At 43.7% G+C, this 12,424-nt stretch overlaps 1 protein-coding gene across 6 annotated transcripts in view; it reads left to right on the forward strand.

Annotated features, from left to right (window-relative positions):
• The window catches only part of MICAL3 (microtubule associated monooxygenase, calponin and LIM domain containing 3), a 169,122-nt gene extending 157,876 nt beyond the window's left edge, over positions 1-11,246 (forward strand). For 4 of the 6 annotated variants that reach the window (XM_027905499.1, XM_027905472.1, XM_027905480.1 and 1 more), the window contains 4 exons: positions 2,717-2,782; positions 5,084-5,183; positions 6,133-6,206; positions 6,291-11,246. In XM_027905499.1, coding sequence (XP_027761300.1) covers positions 2,717-2,782; positions 5,084-5,183; positions 6,133-6,206; positions 6,291-6,475 — 425 coding nt within the window. In that variant the 3' untranslated portion in view covers positions 6,476-11,246. The remainder of the gene's footprint in view (positions 1-2,716; positions 2,783-5,083; positions 5,184-6,132; positions 6,207-6,290) is intronic. The other 2 variants (XM_027905518.1, XM_027905509.1) reach the window with 1 other exon arrangement.
• Positions 11,247-12,424: the final 1,178 nt, after the last annotated feature.

The following is a 12,424-nucleotide window of genomic DNA, read 5'->3' on the forward strand; positions in this document are numbered from 1 at the left end:
CTGTACAATGAAATAGTTATTCTCTTATAGTTCAGAAGTTCCTATTCCAGTCTGCTTCGAGTCCATACTGTATGTTGATACTCTTTATTAGCAAGGATAGGGAGGCAGTTTTCATGACTATCACCTTAAAAGTTATTTCTAAAATATATTTAAAATTCTGCTGCATGATGTGTTTTATAATACTTGCAGCTTCAGATTATGGCATTTTTTAGGACATAATAATTTTTACAGCTTTAGAGAACCATTGGGAGTTAAGTTTTCAGGCTGTACTTTGCTCTTTTTTTACTGTTAAGGACCCCCAGTACATAAGGAAGACTCCTTAAAGCCTTGCTAATCATCCTGCTTTGGACAGAAGTTGTTTCCAAAGCAGTTGTAATGATCGCATATTCACTGATGCAACATCTGAAGTAGATGGAAAGACTCTTAATTGTACAGGTTATGTTTGTTATCTTACTGAAAAACAATGTCAACATTTCTAGTAACAGGACTACTGCAGATACCATGGACTTTGCAACTTGACCCAAGGACAAGTTTTCCTTAGACAAGAGTGGGAGTATAACTAAGAGCAAAGGAAGAAAATGTGGTTGGGATGTGAGCTCCATATTAGTGAGCTGCTGTGTAACTCCTGTGTCTTTTTACTGGAGATCAAAGATGGTATCCTTTCCTAGTATCAGACCATTTGTGCACTGATGACTAATACTGGTAGTTTTGTGGCCATTTCACAGCAAGATGAAGGACATTTTCACATACTGGGTATTTTTTTTTTCAGATCAAAGATGAAGAATTGGGAGTTCCTCACTAAGTCTGTATGTCCATGGTTTGAAATTTATCAAAGGCCCCATCCCCCCAATTCTGAATGACATCTCAAACCCTGAAAAATTGAAGTGGATTTTTCCATACAGTTAAATACCCGTGTCCTTACACCCCCTCCCCCCACCAAAACAGTGGTTAGAACAAGTTAGAGTATTAAAGCTTATGTAGAAGAATTAGTGTTGAGTAAGATAGGATGTGAAATGAAAAAACAATTAGTAAGTGTCATGCACTAAATGCTCTGCTTTGTGTGGAAGCTTATTCTTCACAGTGCCTTTGTGGTTTGGAGTTTTTCTTGTTTGTTATTGCTTTTGTAACCTGATCTGTGAAATGACAAATGTAGAAAAAAAAAACAAAACCCTTAGTATTTTTTTTCATTTCAAATGAGGAAGTTTGAAAATTCAGAACAACTATGACTAAGGTTCTGGTACTGTCACCTAATGTTGGTACGATGCTTTATTTGTAACTGTCCTATGGCCAACTGTGGCACCTCTCCCAATGTCACCCCTTCCTGCTCCCAGTACAGAGGTTTCTTCCCGTCTGAGAAAGCCTCGCTGCTAGTCACGGGCTTGGAAGCTGGTGTGCTCCCCCTCTTGCTCCAGTGTGTCCTCCATGTGCTGGTCTAGTTCTGTGATGGTCCCTTCTAAAGCCTTCCCAGTCCACGAGTATTCTAGTTCTATAAAGCTTTCTCTGAACCACGTACATCAAACTCTGCTGAGTGTTCCAAAAAAAGCCTTGTTCTTACCATATTATTGTTGTGGAGTTTATGCCTTTTCCCAGCACAGAAATGCCTCCTCTTTATAAATGCAGTTGTGCCCTGAAAGCAGTGAGTGTTCCATTCTGCTCCTCTGGTGTTTCAGGCTCATCACCTCCCTGGTGCATGTCCTCCTGTAACTATTAGTGACATTGGTTATTTCTTAATGTTTATCTCTGTAACATTAAGTACAGCTGAAAAGCAAATTCTTGGTGTCAAAGCAGCTGAACCTTTTGAGAGGTGAGAAGTGTCCTTCGCTGTTTGACAGAAAAGATGACAAAGGTTCAGTAAGTCACTGCTACTAACAGGAGTTGTAAGCTTTAAAATGCTGTGTGAAATGAGAACGTCAAGGGAGAGCTTTAAATTTACTGTTTTAACTCTGCAAAGCCCTCAGTTGGTCATTGCCCCCTCAGATCCTGATGCAAATCACTTTTTTATCCACGTAAAAAAAGCCTTTTCCTCTCTAAGCACAACAATCCAGCTGAGTACATGTGTACTCACCATACTTGACACAGCAGATCCTGGCAGGCTGGTTCCACGGTAATCGGATTCTCCCTGTGATGTTCCCTGTCTGAAGACATTTTATTCCATTTTAAAGGACACTTTTACCACCAGTGGGTGCTGCCACGGTGATAAGAGCATGGTCCTGATAAGGCTTTAAGGTAGGGTGGCTGCTTACAGCTGGTGTCTTACACAAGCAGGCAAGACTTACTGTAACCCTGCTTGAAATTTGATGTTGTCAGCAGGAGTTAAATATTCATCTCTGCTAGTCCTGACATCTGGGTCACAACCTTTTTGGTTAAAGACCGAGCAATTGAAAAAATGTACATTAGGAAAAATGCACTAACAGTAACCTCCTGCCTGGTATTTGTACAGCTCAGTAAGAGTTCACCAGTACCTCAGTCTACCTCTCATGTGTTATCTGTGCTTATTAGGGACATTATTCATCTGTAGACTGTATCCCTTGTTTCTGCTTCTCCATTTTCTTGTATTTTTTCTTTTCTTTTCTTCTTGTGTTTCCTTTCTTTCTCACTCTTATGCTTTTTGTCCTTTGCTTGTCTTTTATTTCACCCCTTTCCTCCTCTTCCGTTCCACTTCCAACTTCCTCTTCCTCTCCTGCCTCTTCCTCTTCCTCGTTTGGTCCTATTGAAGTTGAGCCCAATGCCGGGACACCACGTCGTAGACCTCTCTCCTTCTGCCCTTGCTGTGCCCATGAAGGTAACGTAACCTCACGCTCCCTGTCCTCCTTGACCACAGCTGGGTTGTCATAGCAGCACTAGTCAGATAGTGACCACGAGGCCCCCAGCCCCGTCCCCAGCCCTTTTCTTGCCGTGTCCCCAAACCAGCCTTCTCCGTAGCAACCTGGTAACCAGCTTCTCTGAGCCTGTGGCAAGTTACTAAAGGTACAGTGTCCCTTTTGCGAGTCCCAGCTGTGCTAGAGAAGGTGTAGCGACTGGGAGGGGCCTTGGGCAGCTGCCATGGGGCCAGTAATGTCACACTTGAAAGTTTCTGGTTTTGTTTGCTGGCTTCAATTTCTCTACTCCTCCTGAAAGATGTTTGGAAGGTGGGGTAAGGGAAGAAGATCTCTTTCCTTAAGTATGGCCTTTTAATTACCATGTAGGGATTAAAGGAATACTGTGTCTTTATAAGGACTGGTTTGCAAAAACATCCTTGAACTTTAAAAACCAGCAGACCATAAGTTAGACCAGTTTTCCCTCATCTGTCTTGCTGAGTGCATTCTTTAACTGTCCCAAATGGAGTTCACTATAGAGTTTCCATTGCCAAGGCATGGGGAAGGGGTTGTTTATGTGTGTTCATGGTGTAATTTTGCTAACCACTTATCTGCTTTCCATGGTGCTCCCTTCACATCAGTTGTCAGTGCTCCCTTTCCAATCCTCCCATTATTCCTCTGCTCATTGGCTGTTTAAAAATACTTACGTATTCCATAGGTCAGTAGCATTGTGTTTTTGGCTTTTTCTTAGAGGCATTTGTTTTCTATACATCCTGGCATCGGAAAGGAAGGGGAGACTTCCCAGTGTTTTCATGGCGCCACAGCACTGGACATCTGCATGTACAGTCTCCCTCTCCTGTCGCCACGTGGGCATATTGTGCAGAGATGCTCAGAAAGGAATGCTTGGAACTGAGCAACACACTGGTATAAAGCCTTAAGGTGGTTACAACCGGGTCTGGTATCGCCCAAGGGGCTGCTCTGACAAGTGAAAGGCAGGTATTCTCAGCCTAAGCCAAAGTTTACTTGGAGTTGTAGGCTCTCTCTTTGTGTAGCTCCAGGGCAGCACTTCTGTGACATGCCAAGGGTGAGGCAGGGCGTGTGCCTGAATTAACTAGCATTAATGCGGTGTCAGTGAAGTGTCTCGAAGAGTTTGGATAGTAAGATTGCTGCTTGACTATTTTAGCATCAGATGGACTATTTGAGAGCTTTTGTTCTTGATGCAGAGAGTATGTATCCATGATAACAAACATAGGCAGGGTTGTTAGTTATTTTGGGGTGCCTGGGTTACATGCAACGCAAGCTGAAAGGATGCAGCAAACTGAAAGTGCTGTTGAGCTTGATTTGAGGCCTTCTGCATCCACTTCCACCCAGGCAGGAACATTGCTACTGTCCTTGATGGGGTCTGATCTGAGGCACAGAATTCATCTGCAGGCAGTTCAGTGTGGAATAAGTGGCCCAGACCAAGAGCTTGTAAGCTCTTGTGTTTGACAAATATCAATAGAAGGCTTTGGGAACAGCGTTCTGCATTTATTCCACATGACTCCTGGCAGATACAAGATCCATCAATGGATTATTGAGTAAGTTTAGGAGTTGGCTTTAAAATAAAAGACATTCCAGCTAAGAGTTCTGTACTAGGTGGCCAAGGTCCAAGGTATCTTTATTCTGCTTTGATGTTAGCAAATGTGTCTGGGGGTTCTTCTTCTTTCCAGTGCTGATGTGTAATACAGTAGAATTAGTTTCTGTGTTCACTGTGCAGAGGGGATCTTCAAGATGAATAGATACATGTGGCTAGGAGGAGCAGTCAGAAAAGATTAATTTAGACTTAAAAAAAAAAAATAAAAAGAAAAGAAAAGGTGTGGCTAGTAAAAGAAAAGACTGAGGACATGCACTTGAAGAAAATAAAAGGTCAAACACATGGAGTGGCAATTGAATCCTTTTCTGATGAGCATACATTTAAGTAACTGGCCTAAGGATCTATGAAACTCTTCTGATGAAAGGAAAAATTAAATGCTTAGGGGTTTCTGCAGTAAGAGTGAGGAAGAAACAAGCAATCACAAGAAAATCAGGAAGGAAAAAAAAAGTTAGGCTCCAAAGAGAAATCCTTTTGGAGGTGACTTCCACTCAACTGTGTACTCTAGGCAAACTGAATGGACCCGGCTTGGGAGTGCTCTGGCAGCATCTTGCTCGGCTTTCTTTGCACATTTTGCCCCATTGTTGTTTTTGCGGTTTGGGCTTGTCAGGACTGCAGGGCAATCACCTGAAAACTTACCAGGTTTCTTTTTTGGCAGGCATGGGTAAGAAGGATGACCCCAAGCTGATGCAGGAGTGGTTCAAGCTGGTGCAGGAGAAGAATGCCTTGGTTCGCTACGAGTCCGAACTGATGATATTGTGAGTGAATGTGTTAAAAATGGGGATTGTGTCATAAATAGTATTGGAAAAATCTGTCAGTACTGTCTTCTCTATAGGGCCAGAAGTCAGCAGCCTCTTAGGCTGCTTTGTGGCTGTACATTTCAGAAGAGAGGCAGAAGGAGGAGTAATAGCAGTAAGGAATAGAAGTTCCAATTATTTGTGCAGGGGCGGAAGTACATATATGTGAGTCCTTCTCAGACTGTTCTTGTATAAAACAAACATTGTTAATGCAAGGGTTTTTGAGCAATGCAGAAATAATGAGCGACTCCTGTTTTGGTAGAGTTCGCTTTTAAGCACAGCCAGAAGTGTTTAATTCAGTCACTTTTGCCATGTGGCCCTTCTCTCTGCCTGCAGTGAGACCCCAGTGCCTCTCGTTTGGGCTCAGGTGATAAAGCTTTTTTCCTGTTAATGAAATTGGGAGTTTTCTCTGTTCCTATGATGCACATTCACTGAAATTAGTTTCTGAGTATGTCAGCTCACCCCAGTGCTGTGGAGCTGATGGCCTTAGTTTCCGTAGCAGAAAAGCCCCAACGTGTTGTCTGCATTGCAATCTGCAAGTGGCTGACATGTCCTTAGTTAATAAGTAACTTTGTCTTCAGAGTGGGAAGTAGCAGGAGATACATGGAGGTTTTGCAGATTTGTTTGCTCTTTCACTCTGTTTTAGATTTAATCCCACCCACAACCCAGAAAACTGCTGGCGTTGCACTTCCTACCTGAAGGCAAAGAACCTGAAATGCTGAAAGTACTATTAAATCTTTTAAAAATACACTTAAAACTCTTAAAGCAATGAAGATATATTCTGAAACACATTGGTAAAATGCACAGCAGATAGGCAGATAGAGGCAGCAGAAACTGAGAGTGGGTATGAAGTAAGGTATGCAGTATTTTAATATACCCAGAATTTGGATTTCTGATGTTTCCCTTTCAGTGCTCGGGAGCTAGAACTGGAAGACAGGCAGAGCCGGTTACAGCAGGAACTCCGGGAGAGGATGGCAGTAGAAGGTGAGAGCAGAAAGGAATATTTCATGGATCGTATATGTTTATTTCTAGCCTTTTGTAAGCTGATAGTTTTGGATATCTCTGTAGATCATCTGAAGACAGATGAGGAGCTCTCGGAGGAGAAGAGGATCCTGAACGAGATGCTAGAAGTAGTGGAGCAGAGAGATTCTCTTGTGGCTCTCCTTGAGGAGCAACGGCTTCGAGAAAAAGAAGAAGACAAGGACCTGGAGGCAGTCATGCTTTCCAAAGGTTTTAGCTTGAACTGGTCCTGAGCTTAACACATTTACCTCTGCTGGTCTGTGTTGTCCAGTTGGCCTACCCTGAGTTTGCCAGAATTACGCGGATAGGAAGATGTTGAAGGGGAAATCTCCGAAGGGTCCAACAGCATGCAGGAATTTGGTTTGAACCACGCAGAAGCCTTTTGATAAGTGTGTTGGTTCCAGAAGCTTAAGTTTTACATGTCTGCAAGCCAAGTTGAAGAAATGAGTTGAGACTGTTGGAGTCTCCTTTAGGTCCTATACAATGGACCGTATTTTTGTGTGTGTGGTAGGAGGGAGGGGAATAATCCATGTGTGGGGAAGGAGGTTAAGGGAAGAAGTGCCCTTAACTAAACTGGGTTTATGGCAGTCCATTCCTTCCCCGTTTTTACTACACCAGTTCTTATAAAAGGGAGGGAAGTGGCAACCCTTCCTGGAAAACCACAGCAGCCTGTAGCAGTGGAGTCAGCTGTCCGAGAGAGCTCCAGAAGCCCAAGGCAACACCTTCTTTGCTTTAGTCTTCCTCCCCACCAAAGAAACCTGCAGTTGATCATTATGCATGGATATGAAGAAATACGAGACAGAGAAGACACTGCTAGTATGTGTGACAGAACTCTCTGCCTCCTGGTTTTTAGAGAGAAGTGGGCATCAGTGGACTCTCTCCCTATCATAGCCTCCTAAATCTTCTTGTGGGGAACAAGGGGAGAAGAAGAGAGAGGGAAGATGCCCATCTGCTTTGCTACACACTGGAGAGACAGCTACTGCTGGCCTTAGTCTTCATGGCCACAGCTCAGAGGCTGGTGGGCTTCCTTGTTCTGTTTTTGTTGTGACTGTTTTGACACTGGAAAATACTGCTGTGGGACAGTGGTAAGTGTGTGCTGGGGCAGGGGTGTTCCCAGGCAGCATTCCCTGGCTGTTAGGCCCCTAAAAGGGAGAAGCCCTTAAGTGACTGAACCACAATTAAGACTTTTCAGTGTTTTAATTTTTTTTCCTCTGTATTCTGTTTTTGCACATTGGAAACGAAGCTTAAGACCTGCCTGGGCCCTCAGTCACTTTGATCCTTTATGTCAATTAACTTATTTTTTTAATACTTGAAAGAAGATTCATTTTTGTATCTTTTAGGAAACAAATGGACGAGTGATGAGTGTGTGTGCCTGCTGCATCCTACAACTTCCACTTCTAAATTACTGGACGTTGTTACCTGTGGCTATTTATTAGTGTTCTTATTAATACTTTGATTGTTACACATATTTGATTGTGGAGGGAGTGTTTTAACTCTGTTAGAGAAAGACACTACTGCGGATCGGTCCCTGCTTCACAGCAAGGGGAGCCTTTATGTACCCACGGATGCATCCTGCCCTAGGAGTTTTCCTCTGTGAGAAAACCCTGCACACTCATGGAGTTTAAGAATCTATTTGTGTTCTTAGCGTCCTTTTTCTTCTGCATCCTAGATTTCCCTCTTTTGGACTAATAAACTAATGAACCTATATTTATTTAAATTTTACATTTTTATAACAAGAAAGCCAAAACAGTGAGGTAGAAATATCCCATGTCTCTTTCTCACTGAAAGAGGGGACCCTCACGCTCCCGAGATACAGCTAGAGGGACTTCCCTGAAAACACAAATAGCACATTTCCTGCTGCATCTATTGAAGAAACTCCTCTTGGCTCAGCTAGTGAAGCTGCTGCTTTTCAGCCAGGAGGATACTGACCGTGGTCACACACTAACCAGTGAGCAGGATATGCACTGAGCAACTCAGCACCATTCACTGTCTTACAGATTCCCTGGGAACACCGTGTCCTTACCTTGTCCTGCAGAGCTGAAGCAGCACCATGCACTGGGGAGGTGTCCCATCCTTCATGCGATGTGTTAAGAGGTTTTTCCACCTTGGGCTGCTGACTGTGTTCTCTTCTTGTTAAAGAAGTACCAAGCCTGCTTCCCAATGTCTTTGAGAAAGTGTCCCATTCCCAAGCACATTCGTACGGAGCACTGACTCCTCCAGCTTGAACTTTGACTGCTGGTGCAAGGCACCCAAGCAGGGCTGAACATCCTCTAGTCTTTTGCCCTGAGACAGAAGTTAGCATGGTGTCTTTCTGTTGGCTCTGTCCTTTGCTCAGAGAGGTGTCCTGTAAGGCAAGGTCTATGATTTGAATTCCCCTCTGACCTGGGAGCATACCTCAGGCTGAGGGAGAATGGGTCAGAGTGTCCCCAGGGACTCTGAGCGGTGCTGGTTGCTAACTGTGGAAATGTGTTTTTTCCACCTTAAGTGTCCCCCCTTTATTCCTCCTTAGTGTCTTCTAATCCAGATGCTCGTGAAACCAAGCAGACAGGCAGATGCAGTGCTACTTCATAACTGTGTATGTTAGCAAGTGATAACTGCCATCCCAGCATCCTGGAGTGTCGGCTTACCGACAGGATGTCCAACAGGCAGAATTCCCCCCATTTGCCAGTGCAGGTGCCAGCTGCCCAAGGCAAGCTGGCAATGGAAGTTTACATAGTCTGCGTTTGAGGGGCCACTGGAAGCTGGAGCAGATCAGGAGGGAAGAAAGAGGGAAGCTAGATATAAAGTTTATTGTAAACTGTCTTGTGCAGAGGATTGACCTCAGTCCATTTTATGTGCACTGGGTATATGGACCACATCTAACTCGTAACGAAAGGTCATTGAATGTGAGCTGCAGAACAGAACAAAGTCCTGAAGAAATACCAGATCACTCCTTTTCCCTTTCATGCTGGGGAACATGGGCCAGATCTTTGCAGTGCTGAAGAGTGATATCACTTGTGAGCGTAATCTCGTACTGCATTGGAAAACCACATAACCCAACCAGTTTAGGCTTAGATCATGCTGAAGGCCTCCAGCAGTGAGGATGAAAATGAAGAGCTAACATCGCACACACAAATTAATTAAAAATACATGAAAGGGAATGTTAAAAGGCCTTTTTATATCAAAATGGTTGTAAAAGGCACAACTTGTATTTGCTGTTCAGTTGCACTTTAAGAATACGACTTGCATATCAGATACTGGTTTTTTTTACTATCTGAATATTTTTAATCCAAATTTTATATTTTTAAAGCTGAAGAAGGCTCTTGTGACCACAAGATTCCTTATTTGTATCAGAATCCAAGTAGGATGTTCTAGCTCTTTGTGCTGCCCGCGTGGGCAGCAGTGCGTGACTCAGCCATGTGCGTTCAATGACGTGTGTCCATTTCACATGTGAGGAGAGCGAGAAGGCCCTCAGCTTCCGAGGAGTGGGCACTCCGGGGTGTCTGTCCCAGATGACACAGTCTGTACCAGGGGCTGACTGCTTCATCCCTGCCGGAGGTAGGGAGAGAGCCGAGCTTGGAACCCAAGCTGTGTTCGTTTTGAAATGGGCACACTGAGGATGGGGCAAGCACTTCAGTCCCCTACGGGGAAGGGAGGGGGATACCAACCTCCTGGGAACACCCAGGAGGCAAGTGGGACTGGGGGAGTGAGGACTGCCAAAACAACTAATCTGCTGTTTTCACAGTACATTTTTTTTTTAACTGTTCCTTTTAACCATATTCTCATGAAAACTCACAAATGGCTGTAAAATCCTGAGCTTCAGAGAACGAATGTGTGGGGAGGTGACGAGACATTTCAGCTCCAACTTTCAGACATACTCCTTCTTTCAGTTAACCAGTACCCCGTGTTCTCACTAGGGCATGTTACAAACTGCATTGCTGAACAACGTATTTTAAAGCAAACCGCAAGTTGTAAATCTGTCCTTCTCTCTCTCCATCTCTGCATTTTATGTAAATATTTGTTTGTATGTAAAGACACCAGTGGATCCGTGGGCTACCCCCACGGTCAAGAATCTGAGTTTTGTGCAATGCCTAGGCCTCTCTTAGAACACGGTGCTTGCATAGAGCTAGTCACCACATTTGTGTGCACTCTGGTGGTTTTTAATATTTTTATACATCCTAATCCCGAACGTTATGAAGTATTATAAGTGGTCTAGACTGCATGATCTAGAGCAGCGGGCAGTTCCGTTTTGTGAGCAGCTGTTCCTAAAATGTTCACAGCTACACCTTGTTTGGTTAACATTCTTCTAAAATGAGTTTTCAGTTGAAGTGTTTACACCAGACGCCAGTGGATGAGAAAGGTGTTGCATTATAAACTCTCCTGTGTACAAACTGAAAAGCCGCACTATGGCTTTATGGGAATTTCAGTCATCACTGTCTGCAAGAAAGAGAACTCTAAAGCATACTAAAAACCAGCCTGTATATAGTTCACAGAGAAAGAGATCGCTGGCTCTCAATTGTTGTAAAATAACAGAGATTAGAAGCTTTCCAGAAGTTCCTGCTTTTGGAGTGCTCGGAGTACCGCTACAGGCAGGGTAGCAGGCAGATGAGAGTGTCACTGAAAGCAGGATGTGAAGGGGAGGATGCCATGTTCTGATGGCATTGCAGTAACTTAAATGCTCTGTATCTGTGCGTGCATGGGTGTGTGCGTGTGAAGTCTAATCCAGGTGAAGGGATCTGCTTTGGCATCTTCCCTTTTGTATGAAAGTGAACTCTGATATTCAGATCGTTCGAGGCTCTTACGGTTGGCATGTATGGAGTGTTAACAGAAAAGCATATACCCTACCTGTACAAAACCAACTCTGTTCCAGCCTGTTTTCTTCTGTTGGGTTGTGTTTTATTGTTTGTTTTTATGCACACTTGCTTCGTTGGTGTTGAGATTTTAGCACCTCAGATGGCCAACTGAACTAAAAAAAAAAAAAAAGAAAAACAACAAAAAAAATAAAATCATTAATTATTTTTTCTTTTTTGTTGGTGGAGTTTCCGTTTTTTTTCCTTGCATTCACTCAGGTGGTTGATGGCTGAAGAGCGAGCTGGGACCTGAGGGAAGGTGATTGAGAGATAAAAACCTAGGTGTTAAAGGGCCTGGCTTCAATTTCTCCTTTGCTGGAACACTGAGCCACTCTGAATTATCTGATGCAAACAAATCAATCTTGGTACAGCCCAAATACATGGTCCTCTCTTCTCCATATTTTATATTGTTTCTTTGGATTTCCTGCAAAGAGAAATAAAAAAGTATGATAAATAGCCAAGAAGGGATGAAGGTAATACAAATTGAATTGTAGAAACTAGGATTTAATTTCTGTAGGTGTAGCTCACTTCCTCAGCCTGCAGAACCAGCATGAACATCTGATACTGGTGTAAAACAAGGAGAGAATTAAATTAATGCCTCTGTGCTGACTTTGCTGCTTTAAGTCTCCACCATTCCATGCTCCCGTCTCATCTGCACTGTGCCAGCTCTGCCATATGAGCTAAGCAAGGTGCAGCTCCAGAGCTGTGCCCCTTGAGCAGACTGGAAGGATTCAGGATTTCAACCTCACCAGCTCAAGAGTCCAGAAAAGGTATCTGGGTATCTCCTGTTTGAAAAGGGCAGCTGTTCAGCCTTAGTGGTGGGTGCTGGGTCCAATAAACATCAGGAGCTTGAAGCCTGGCATTCAGCCAGCAGCATTGCTGTCAGTGAGGAGACTTGAGAGAAAAAACTTTGTGCCTTTTTTTTAGTTTTTTTTTTTTTAAAGAAGCAGAAATTTCACACAGGATGCTGTGGGGAAATCCCAGCCAGGGAAATCCCAAACAATGAGTTTTATTTTCCTGCCCACTCAACCACTCTCAAAACAAAGGATGAACCCTAGTGTTCCTAAGGTGGTGTGATTAAAGCAGACCTATTAGGGCAGCAGGAGGGATGATGGGCTTCGGATTTCCCCTTGCCTGGAGGCCGGGCTAGCAGGCTGTGCTGCAGGTGCACAGCTCACTTGTTCATTTGTGCATCTCAGTAGGGTGGCAGTTCTTTGAGAACCTTTCAAACCCTGCAGTTCTTCCTGTCCTTTTGGTCTCTTGCTTTCAAATAGTAGTGGGAGAAAAAATAGCAGTGGGAGAAAAAATAGTAGTGGGAGAAAGCCGGGGAGGGTGGGGTTAACTCAAACTCTC

The sequence above is a fragment of the Empidonax traillii genome, unplaced genomic scaffold, assembly GCF_003031625.1.
Source record: "Empidonax traillii isolate 1590-97213 ecotype Southwest subspecies unplaced genomic scaffold, ASM303162v1 scaffold25:size3598162, whole genome shotgun sequence".
In the NCBI taxonomy this organism is placed as follows: Eukaryota; Metazoa; Chordata; class Aves; order Passeriformes; family Tyrannidae; genus Empidonax; species Empidonax traillii.